This window comes from Panthera leo, chromosome A3 (assembly GCF_018350215.1).
Source record: "Panthera leo isolate Ple1 chromosome A3, P.leo_Ple1_pat1.1, whole genome shotgun sequence".
Classification (NCBI taxonomy): Eukaryota; Metazoa; Chordata; class Mammalia; order Carnivora; family Felidae; genus Panthera; species Panthera leo.
In genome coordinates, this window is record NC_056681.1 from 119,019,494 (window position 1) to 119,032,128 (window position 12,635).

General features: G+C 39.2%; 1 protein-coding gene across 1 annotated transcript in view; it reads right to left on the reverse strand.

Moving 5' to 3' along the window:
- Positions 1–12,635, reverse strand: part of HADHB (hydroxyacyl-CoA dehydrogenase trifunctional multienzyme complex subunit beta) — a 39,511-nt gene that overhangs the window by 18,870 nt on the left and 8,006 nt on the right. Inside the window, exons 2-4 of the mRNA XM_042933491.1 lie at positions 12,186–12,260; positions 12,035–12,079; positions 3,730–3,829 (exon numbers count right to left, since the gene is read on the reverse strand). Coding sequence (XP_042789425.1) covers positions 3,730–3,829; positions 12,035–12,079; positions 12,186–12,252 — 212 coding nt within the window. The 5' untranslated portion in view covers positions 12,253–12,260. The remainder of the gene's footprint in view (positions 1–3,729; positions 3,830–12,034; positions 12,080–12,185; positions 12,261–12,635) is intronic.

Genomic DNA, 12,635 nt, shown 5'->3' on the forward strand with positions numbered 1-12,635 from the left:
AAGAAAAGAAACAATTTAAACTAAAAGCCTAGAACATTAACAGTGTTTTCATTCTATTTGAAACACCTAGAGATACCATCTAATATGCTCCTGCAAATGAACTTCATGATCTAAGGCAGTCCAGCATTCCAAATGAAGCAATATTGTGACTACTATTTGTCATCCTTCGCAATCTGGCGGGCCTGAACTCCTACTGAGCTGGCTAAGAATCTAACCAAGATGTGGCCCAGTATCTTATTGTTTATCATGACATATGTTACACGCTCTTTAAAACTAAACTCCACCTTCTCAGTTCTCTTTACTTCATTTTTTAAAATAGATTATTTTTCAACGTCCAAAGGGACCTGAGGGATGTATTAGGACTTTTTCAGAAACTTTTTGAAGTAATTTAAGATCTACGACAGAACTGGAAAGACCGAACAGAGATCCTGAATACCCTTTGCCTGGCTTCCTCTAATGCTAATATCTTATCCAACCATGATGCACCAGTCGACACTAAGAAATTGGTACTGCTACAACATTCGCTAAGCTAACTTTATCTGGATCTCACCAGTTTTTCTACCAATGCCTGCTTCCTGTTCTGTTCTAATACCAAATCCATGTACTTAGTTGTCATGCCTTTGTTTCCTCCAATCTGTGACAGTTTCTCAGCCTTTCCTTGTCTTTGTGACCTTGACATTTGAAGACTAGGGTCATGGGTTTGGGGGAAGAATGCCAGAGAAGTGAAGTGCCCTTCTCATTGCTTCATATCAGAACGTGCATGATAGCAACATGTCTTATTACTAGTGAATCACTTGGTTAAAGCAGTATCTGCCCGTTTTCATCACTATTTTTCCCTTTCTGTACTCAAGTTGACTATAGAAGTGAGTCACCAGTCTGGACCTCACTCGAAGGGAGGAGAATTCAGCTCTACTTCCTACTGGAAGGAATAACAAAGGATCTGTGGACATGTTAAAAGCACCACAGTAATTAATAAATATTTAGGGGGAGAGAGTTGAGGCAACGCAAGTATCTCGTTTCTCAACATTTCTCACCTACTAATTTTAGCATTCATTCATAAATCCTCCTTGCAGCAATTACTACTGTGGTGTTCCAATGGTGATTCATTTCATCATTCCTTCTATATTTATTAGCTGAAATTCTTTGGTAAAGATGATGTGTCCCTTCTCTCTCATTTATGTATTTATTCAATTATTTATTTATTTATGTAAGATAGGATTCACATAAATATTTATTCTTTGGGTTACGATGTAATACTCTATTTTATTGGTCAAATTGTTCTAGCTTTCATCATTGGAAGTTATTTCAGATTGGTCCCTTGTCCTTTTCCCGTGTCATTTTTTTTTTTTTTTTTTTTTTTTTTTTTTCTTAAAGCACTTCTTCACTTCCAGGCACTACAAAATGCTCCAGCCTCATCTTGTATTTTCTCTGGCTCAGCCCTGGTCACTCTTCTAGGCAGGCCTGGCTCCTTATACTGAAGAACGGTATTTAGAAACCAAGCTCTGCATGCAAACTCTGTTTAAATGTCAAAAATAAATTCCCTTTAAGTCAAAGATTAGGCCATTGGATTGAATAAGTTCATTCTACAAGTTCCTGAAAATCAAAACCTAAAAATCCAAAAATGTTTTTATTTTAATTCTGAATCACAGAAGAATTATCTGTAGTTTTCCAAATCTTTCAGAGGTAAAATGAGTTCCCTCAAATTTAGAACAGAATAATCTGGGGAAACATTGTGTGTCAATTTTAAAATGTCCAAACACTAAATTATCATTTTACAATGTTAACGCTCACATTCCTACCCTTCTCTACAAGGATGATTAGCAGATTCCCAAATCCCACTGCTGGCATCCATTCCTACGAGTGCTTCCCAAATGCCCTCCCCTTTTAAGAACCTTGTCTTCCAAATAGCACTCAAGTTAAAAGCAAAGTTTCCTCAAATTGAACAGAAGAAGATCTTTTTCCACCTAGAAAATCATCTATTATATATAGAAGACCTATTTGTCACCTCAATCATAACATCAATCTCATGACTTGATTATTTGTCTTCTTTATAAATTCTTCTCCCTATATTGTCACTTTTGTTCTTTACATAAATATTACCTTGAAATTTTTTCCTTCTTTTCTATCAACTTTAATTTCTTATGTTATTCCAAGTTTATCTCTTCTCTGTACCACTAAGTTGCCCACATACTTTGTCATCTCAGTCAGTTAAGATCCTGAATTAAACTAAAACACAACCACAAACAACAAAAGGAACCCCATACCAATGTACTGAATATCTCAAATCAAACTTTAGGCAAATACTAATTACCAAAGAAAGTGTTTAAGTAACGTAAGTAAATGAGATAGCTGAACGTGTTCAAATTTCTTAATAACTAGTAAAACAGCTGGAAACAAATACCTACATAGTATATAAGCAACCCTTACAAAAAAAGAATTGTCTTCCTAGCCTAGAACTTTCTGCTCTTGACAGAACTTTCTTTTTCTACCCTGCTGCTGCGAAGTACAAGGCTCTCCTGTCCTCAATTTCCTGCTGCTACAGCTTGAGATTCTTACTTTTACTGCTCTTGTCAGTAGAGGAAAAGATTACAGAGAAAAATGGCTTTACGATGCTGAGACAAGAGGGTGAGTGAAGAATCTTCACCACCACTCACTTACAGCATTAATTCTGTAAGAAAATACTCTCTAGGTTCTAAACCATATGTTTAAAAAAGAACGTGTACTGTTTGTGTATGTACACACACACAAAGGTATGCATCTTTGACAAACACACTGCTCTGCACCTTGCTCTTTACACTTAACACATCCTCAGAAACTTTCTATATTAGTATATATTGATAGGCCTCACTCCTCTTAGCAGACGCCCAACATTCCCCAGTGCAGTAAGTTAGTGACTGCTTGTTCAAAATATGAGTATCAAAACAACCTAAACAAAACAGAACTAGAGTTTCACTTAGTTTGAACCTAGTTACCAAAGCCCATTATCAGCTTTTGGACAGACTAGGCCCCACTTGGGGATACAAAGCAGCAGACAAGTCTAAGGAGAACAGCAGTTTGGTTCTGGGAGATTTCTGTGCTCATCTAGGATCATTCTGGTTCTATTCACTTGGGGTTGTGCTATGCTGGGATTTCGACCAGCCTGTCAACTGCAATTCTGATCAGGAAGCCAAAGCAATGAATTAAAGGCCCTTCTGAATACCCACTGGCCCACAGCCTCGGTATTCAAACTTCTGAACAAGGACAGAAACAAGGTACTTATCTCCAGACAAGGAAAGCATACCTCTGCTGGAACCAAGGCATCTGGATCCACACTAGGTTTTCAAAATTGGTCTGGTTCAATCTAAAACTATACTAGGCTTGTTCATGAGAAAGGATGAAAAACAAATTTTGCCATTTTATTTTACCACTGGCCTTATTCTGTATTAATTTCATAAAGAATGCTATGCGTACATTAACCCACTAGCGACAGTATTACCGACTGGGTTACATTTGCAAAGACCACTTCTGAAAGTGTCTTAAAAGAAGAAATAAATAAAGTTACGTGTTAATTAACCGGATTTTAGTAATCATTTCACAACGTATACACATATGAAATCATCACATTGTATACCATAAAAAATCATGTCGTACAACCTAAATATATACAATTTTTATTTGCCAGTGATACCCTGAATAAAGCTGGAAAAGAAAAAAGAAAAAAAGAAGAGAACACAATCATTTAATACTTACGAAGTGCCCGACTGCAAAAATGGAATGCGAACACCCTCCACCACCACAATATTCCTTATATTGGGTTTGGCTAAGGTTTTCTTTGACTTGGTCTGGGCGGCTTTAAGGTAAAGTTCAAAGAACTATTAATTCAAATATATGAAGTCAGATGACTTTTTACCTTTTCAAAAATAGACATTCTAAGAATTACAACATTCAATGCCAAGCTGCATTTGCCACTTACCAAACCAGTTCAATTAAAAATTTTTAAAAAAGGCTAAGAAACTGACTAGCATTTACAAGTTTCCAAACGATATTTAAGGTAAATACAGAGATTATACCTAATAATGGTATATTCATTAATGAGAGTATTCATGCCATTAACGAAATTGTTTCTTTTTATCAAGTGTTTGACAATCACATTGAGAGCAGCCAATGTGTCACAGGTCTTCCCTTAATATTAGAAGTCCCGGGGTGCCTGGATGGCTTAGTCCTGCAACTGAGAGCATGCAACTCTTGATATCAGGGTTGTTAAGTTTGAGCCCCACATTGGGTATAGAGATTACTTTAAAAAATAAAAATCTCAAAAAAAAAAGAGTCTCAATAAACGATATCTACTCTTCACATAGCTTAGTATTCTTATTTTTATGTAGAAATAAAAGCCATTTGGTTGGTGATTATTGCCATTCTGCAAAAACCTAGAATGCCTCCTGATTCTGTTTGACTCAATTTATATAGTTTCTTTCCAACATCGAAAGAGCAACCTTCGTGCCAGTATAGGACTGGCACAAAAATAGACTCAGATCCCATAGAACACAACAGAGAGCCCAGAAATAAACCCATGCTTATATGGTCAATTAATCTATGACAATGGAGGCAAGAATATACAATGGGGAAAAGACAGTTTCTTCAACAAACGGTGTTGGGAAAATCAAACAGCGACATGCAAAGAATTGAAACTGGACTACTTTTTCTTACACCACACACAAAAATAAACTTTGATGAGTTAAAGACCTAAATGTGAGACCCGAAACCATGAAGTTCCTAGAAGAGAGCACAAGAAGTAATTTCTTTGATATCGGCTGTAGTGGTACGTTTCTAGATACGTCTCCTGAGGCAAGGGAAACAAAAGCAAAAATAAACTATTGGGACTACATCAAAATCAAAAGTTTTTACACAGCAAAAGAAAACATCAACGAAACAAGGCAACTTACTGAATGGAAGAAGATATTTGCAAATGATATATCTGGTAAGAGGTTAATATCCAAAATATATAAAGAATTTATACAACTCAACACCAAAAAAACCCAAATAATCTGATTAAAAATGATAGAGTGTCTGAACATTTTTCCAAAGAAGACATACAAATGGCCAACGGACACATGAAAAGATGCTCAACACCACTAATCATCAGGCAAATGCAAATCAAAACTACAATAAGATCACCTTACACCTGTCAGAATGGCTAAAATCAAAAAGACAAGAAATAACAAGTGTTAATGAAGATGTGGAGAAAAAGGAACCCTTGTGCACTACTGGGAAAAAACACAAATTGGTGCAGCCAATGTGGAAAACATTATGGAGGTTCTTCAAAAAATTAAAAACAGAAATACCGTATGATCTAGGGTCACCTGGGTGGCTCAGTCAGTTATGTGCCCAACTTCGGCTCAGGTCATGATCTCACGATTCGCGAGTCTGAACCCTGCATCGGACTCTGTGCTGACAGCTTGGAGCCTAGAGCCTGCTTTGGATTCTCTATCTCCCTCTCTCTCTGCCCCTCCCCACTCACACTCTGTCTCTCTCTCTCAAAAATAAACAAGCAATGAAGAAAAGAAGAAAAGAAAAGAAAAAAGAAAAGACAAGACATACCATATGACCTAGAAATTCCACTTCTGGGTACGTACCCAAAGAATACAAAAACACTAATTCAAAAAGATATACACACCCCTGTGTATACTGCAGCATTACTGAGAATAGCCAAAATACGGAAGCAACCCAAGCGCCCACCCATAGATGAATGAATAAAGATGTGATGTGTACACATACATACACGCACTCAATCAAATATTACTCAGCCATAAAAAAAGAATGATATCTTGGCATCTGTGACATGGATGAACCTAGAGGGTATAATGCCAAGTGAAGTAAGTCAGAGAAAGACAAATACCATATTATTTCACTCATATGTGGAATTTAAGAAACAAAACGAATGAACAAAGACAAGAAGAGACAAACAAAAAAACAGACTCTTAAATACAGAGAACTGGTGGGTTGCCAGAGGGGAGGTAGGTGGGGGAAATGGGTAAAGTAGACGAAAGGGATTAAGCATACACTTATCTTGATGAGCACTAAGTACAGAACTGCCGAATCATCACGTTGCACACCTGACCCTAATATAACAGAGTTAATTATACTTCAATTAAAAAAGAGCAACCCGGGGGCGCCTGGGTGGCTCAGTCGGTTAAGCGTCCGACTTCGGCTCAGGTCAGGATCTTGCGGTCCGTGAGCTCGAGCCCCGCGTCGGGCTCTGGGCTGGTGGCTCAGAGCCCCGAGCCTGCTTCCGATTCTGTGTCTCCCTCTCTTTCTGCCCCTCCCCCATTCATGCTCTGTCTCTCTCTGTCTCAAAAATAAATAAAGGTTAAAAAAAATTTTTAAAAAGAGCAACCTTTCTCTAATTTTTTAATTAAAAAAAAAAAAACATGAATACATGCTTGTGGCAAAGACACAAAAACAAAAACACACAACTCTAAAAGATGGAGAGTAAAACTAAAGTTCCCTCTTGATGCCCTCCCCTGTCCTATCATTTCCTTTGAAGGAGATACTGCTAATTTGGCGTATAACTTTCAAACTTTTTTCTCTTTGAAGTTACATACATGCATACACTTATGTGTTATGTACAGTCTTCTGACCTGACCACGCCTACTGATATCATAGAGAACTATTTATGATAAATATCCACAATCAACTTGAAGGAAACAGTGGTCAGAGCTAAGAACCACGATAAAATGGGGTACAGATTCCCCTGTCAGCTGTAACAGAGGTGTGCTGGTGCAGGACACAAAGGCACAGGGAGATCAGCAAGGAGACTCTGGCAGACTCAAGCATGTGGTGCTAAAAGCCAGGATACAGGCAGTCTCAGTGTATGAATGGAAGGAAGGGACCAAGACAAGAGATTTTATCAAGGAAGACGAGGCATCCCGGTGACCAATCAGATATGGAAAGAACGGACAACAGGATTATAAAGGAAGTTTAGAGACTAAGAAAACCTAACTATTCTACACAGAGTAACAACTGGTTTGGGAAGAAAAATGACTTCACTCCTAAATATGCTGACTTCGAAGTGACAGAGAGACACCCAGGTGGGTATGTCCGCTTGACGAGGTAAAGCTCTGAAGACAAATGGGGTGTAGATGGGAGACCCATGAAGTACTTGCGGTTCGGAACACGGAAGAACAAGAGGCAGGTTTGACAGCAGCAGCTCACCCATCCCCCCTCTAAAGGGAGCTGGGCAGCCACAGACACCTCATCCCTGAGCCCACGGCCAAAGCTGATTAGATTCCAGGTGGGTCCTGGACCACCAAAGGACAATCCAGAGAGTGGCCAGCCAGTAACCCATGTCACCCACCTGTAAGTGATAAGCTGTGCCAGTCAGATTCTCTCTCTTAGGAATCTATGCAAAGAAGCACGAAGACAAATACTGATTAGTGGAAGCTGAAAGGATGCTGAGGGAAAACCAGGGTACTGGTAAACTGAAGTCACTTGTAAGCCAGTTATGGGGAAGCAAAAGCCTCGAGTGAGCAAAGCCAGCAGGCAGAGTGAAGAAGGATGTAAAGAAAGAAGAGAAAAGCCAGGAAAGAAGACACCACATGTCCAGGAGAAGACAGAGTAGCTGGTCCCTAGGGCTTCCTGGTTCCTACCGCCTTCCCAGCTGCAGCACACTCAAGCCCTCTTATCCTTCACTTGAGCGGGTCCATTACTCACAATTAAGGACTTGGATCTGTTGACCTCCCTACATTCAGAGGGCAGGGGGAAGGTGTGGGACAGAAGGTGAACTTGAGAGACAGCAGGAGACTCAGTAGAGATCAATGCCTGACAGCAAAAGCAGGAGAGAATCAAGGAGCACAAGATGGTCAAATGATTCAATACTCAAGGAGAATGAGGACTGGAAAGAGGCCATGAAATTGGAAGATGTGCAGATTACTCGTGACTGACCTTGGAGACAATAAAGAAATAAGGGGAAGTCAGATGACATGCCATCGTGTCCTTCCACTGACCACATGTCCCTTTTACACACTTCCAGATACAATTCAAATTCCTAACTCTTCTAATGAATTCCTGGCTTCACTAGGTTCCACCTCAACTCTCCCAAAGCATTTTCCCCTATTCAACACGTAACAAGAAGAGTGAGCCCCAGTCCCTCACACTGCTCGTGGGCTCATTTCAACCTCCCTGCCTTCATTCATGTACCCTCCCATCCGAGTGGCCTCTGCTAATTCTTACTTATCCCTCAAGGCTGGTTCACATTCCACCTCCTAGGAAACCTGTCCCTGATAACTAAGGTTACCTATAGTTTTTGCCTCTGAACTTCTGGCAACCTCTGGGGAAAAAATTGGCTATTCAAAACAATTTGGCATATTATAAAGCAATTAAACTAATGTTACAAGCTACATTTAAAAATAGTATTTGCTACTCATTATGTACTGAAGTCACCCAATGGTCTCTCATTCTGTTTCTTGTGCACACTGGCTCCCAACCACATCAGAATTTTCTCAAAGGCTCCTTTTTATGTATTCCACAATGTATTCTAAGAAACTGAGTTGGGGATTAAAATACCTGGGTTCAAGTCCCTGCCCTGCCAAAACTTTACTATTTGCTGAACTAGATGGCCTCAAAAGTCTCCTCCCAACTCCAAAACCTAGGATTTTATGGCTGATACTCATTCTATATTTTACATATATAATTAAAGTCAAAGCAGATATGTTACATATTATCCCAGTGGTATACACATGTGTGTATATAGACACATAACATATATAGATATAAACACTGAACCAGCCCATAATCTCCAGTCTAATGACTGAAAACACCAACAAATTCTGTATCCCTCTACTCTAAATCCTTCATCCTAAGAGTTGTCAAGTAAGGACATTCACATGAGCTTCAAGAGGAGTAAGTTATAAAATTACTGCAACCTAAAACCTGTTCAGCATATGCCTCCCACCCCCACCCCCACCAGCTGGTCACATTCCTTTGTCTTATCATGTGCCTTCCTGTACATGATCAGCATCAACAGAAATCACTGTTATGGCACAAAAACAGACACTCAGATCAATGGAACAGGATAGAGAACCCAGAAATGGATCCACAAACGTATGGCCAACTAATCTTTGACAAAGCAGGAAAGAAGAGCCAATGGAATAAAGACAGTTTCTTCAGCAAGTGATGCTGGGAAAAGTGGACAGCGACAGGCAGAAAAATGAACCTGGACCACTTTCTTACACCATACCCAAAAATAAACTCAAAATGGATGAAAAGACCTAAATGTAAGATAGGAAGCCATCAAAATCCTAGAGGAGAAAACAGGCAAAAACCTCTTTGACCTTGGCCGCAGCAACTTCTTACTCAACACGTCTCCGGAGGCAAGGGAAACAAAAGCAAAAATGAACTACAGGGACCTCACCAAAATAAAAACCTTCTGCACAGCAAAGGAAACAATCGGCAAAACTAAATGGCAACTGGCAGAATGGGAGAAGATATTTGCAAACGACACATCAGATAAAGGGTTAGTATCCAAAATCCATAAAGAACTTATCAAACTCAACACCCAAAAAACAAATAATCCAGTGAAGAAATGGGCAAAAGACAAGAATAGACACTTCTCCAAAGACACCCAGATGGCCAACCGACACAGGAAAAAACGCTCAACATCACTCATCATCAGGGAAATACAAATCAAAACCACAATGAGCTACCACCTCACACCTGTCAGAATGACTAACATTAACAACTCAGGCAACAACAGATGTTGGTGAGGATGCGGAGAAAGAGGATCTCTTCTGTGTTGCTGGTGGGAATGCAAGCTGGTGCAGAAGCTCTGGAAAACAGTACGGAGGTTCCTCAAAAAATTAAAAACAGAACTACCCTAGGACCCAGCAATTACACTACTAGGTATTTATCCATGGGATACACGTGTGCTGTTTCGAAGGGACACATGCACCCCCATGTTTATAGCAGTGCTATCGACAATAGCCAAAGTATGGAAAGAGCCCAAAAGTCCATCGATGGATGAATGGATAAAGAAGATGTGGTATGGTGTAATACAATGGAGTATTACTCGGCAATCAAAAAGAATGAAATCTTGCCATTTCCAACTCCGTGGATGGAACTGGAGGGTATTATGCTAAGTGAAATGAGTCAGAGAAAGACAAAAATCATATGACTTCACTCATATGAGGACTTTGAGACAAAACAGATGAACATAAGGGGAAGGGAAACAAAAATAATATAAAAACAGGGAGGGGGACAAAACAAAAGAGACTCATAAATATGGAGAACAAACCGAGGGTTGCTGGAGGGGTTGTGGGAGGGGGGATGGGCTAAATGGGTAAGGGGCATTAAGGAATCTACTCCTGAAATCATCGCTTCACTGTATACTAATTTGGATGTAAATTTTAAAAAATAAAAAATAAAGTTAAATTATAAAAAAAAAAAAAAGAGAAATCACTGTTAGACACCAGGGATGTAAAAAGGTTCAGGTCTCACAAGGGCTTGCAATACAGTTGTGGAGACAGAAACAAATATAAAGAAAAATAGTCTAAATGCTGGGTAAATGCTTTCCCTCTGTTGGTATTCGGTTTGACCTTCTCCCAGTTGGCAAGAATCAGGTCTATTTATGTGACTGCATAGCAAAGGCATCAGGGCAAACATCTGAATTAGGGAAAAGGTAAATGAGACAGAAAGGAATTATTCTTCATGAGACTAAAACAAATCGATACTCTAGCTAGACTTTAGAGGCTAGAAGAAATCTATTTGTTATATGACAACATTAAACTTCGCTAGATGGGATTAGGCAATAGACCTCTGAGAATATACTATATGTAAAATATAAAAATATCAGGGTGCCTGGCTGCTCAGCCAGTGGAGCATGCAACTCTTGATCTCAGGGTTATGAGTTCAAGCCCCATGTTGCGCAGGGATCCTGCTTTAAAAAAATTTTTTTTAATTGTAAAAATATAGGGGTGCCTGGGTGGCTCAGTCATTTAAACATCCAACTCTTGGTTTTGGCTCAGGTCATGACCTCGTGGTTTTGTGGGTTCGAGCCTCATGTGGGGCTCTGCACCAGCAGTATGGAGCCTGCTTGGGATTCTCTTTCTCACTCTTTCTGTCCCTCCCCCACTCCTGCTGTCTGTGTCTCTCAAATAAATTTAAAAAAAAACAAAAGCTTAAAAAAAATTTTAAAAAATTGTAAAAATATATATGTATCTAAAAATACCATTTTTCACTTATATTTAGTTTTCAAAGTGCTTTGAGATACCTTCATAACTATCTGAGACTCTAACAAGACTACAACTGTTATTCTTTTTTAGACAAAGAAATTAAAGCACAGGGAAGTAAAATGACCAGTTCAAGGTCACAGTGACCTGAGACAGAACTGGATGGAACAGAGTAAAGGTCTTCTGAATCCTGGTAAGATGCTTTTCTATTAAGCTATCGTCGAAGTAGAAATAGCATAATAAAACCAAAATCGTTAAATCATAGGTCAGTATAGGATCCGGGCAAAGAGAATAATGGCATGAACACGTCAGACTGTTTTTAAGCTCTGGTCATTGAAGATACATACCTACAGCAGATTTACATACCTACACTGGGCTTACCAAGGGTCTACATGACCATATAAATTCAACACATTTCCCGACTAAACAACATTCTTTTATTAACGACTTCCCCAATCACCCCTATTTCAGGAATGGGTCCTCTCCCACATGTGGATTGACAGAGAAGCCCATCATTAACCGCAAATGTAAAAAAGCGAACTTTGTCTCAAAATGTCTGTATCCTAATCATCTCCAGGACTGACAGCCGACTACACTGACCAGCAAGGTACACAGAACTGCCGTGAGTCCATCAGTAGCCTCCTGGCAACCCTACACCATGTAACGTTATTACTGGCTAGCCCTATATTGTTTTAATGTGAAGGCAATCGTGATGTTCCTGTTGCTCAGAAAAAAGAGAGAATTGGCAAATTAGTCCTGGTTTTTATTCATAATTCACAAATCTAAAAATCTAACTTTTAAACCAGAAGTGTTTATTTTATAAATTACTGTACCTGGGGCAGCTCGTAGCTGGGAGGAACAGCTTAGAGGTCTTAAAGCTGGAAGATAAAAACAGACTGTTTACAAAAAGCAGAACAATTCAATGTCTGTGTAAATTACTTATAAATCCAACTCTAATCTTAAAAAGAAAGAAGAAATACTTACAAAATCTGAGGGCCCATTTTGATGTACTGGGAAGATTTTTAAGCGTGTAAGTCAAGATGGAAGTCATTGTGAAATCTAAAAAGAGGAAACCAAAAATATACCCTGGGTTACTTGAACAATTTTGTGGCTTATAGTCTATGATCTCATCTTATCCATGATGGCTATAAAGTACTATAAAATTACTGTATTACAAACTATCCTTCCTCTGATAATATAGCTACATTGACATGGCTTTCACAGTGCGTAAACCACTATTTTAAGCATTATTATTACACTCTTTGTAGGGACGAGAAAACTGAAGCACACAGGGACTGAGTGATTTGCCCAAAGATGCACAGCAGGTAAGGGGCAGAGCTGGGATCTGAAGCCAGGCAGTCTAGCTCCAGAGGTTACATCCTTCTCTTGGGTCAAAGGAATAGAGAGATTGCTGGACATGACCATGAAGCCACC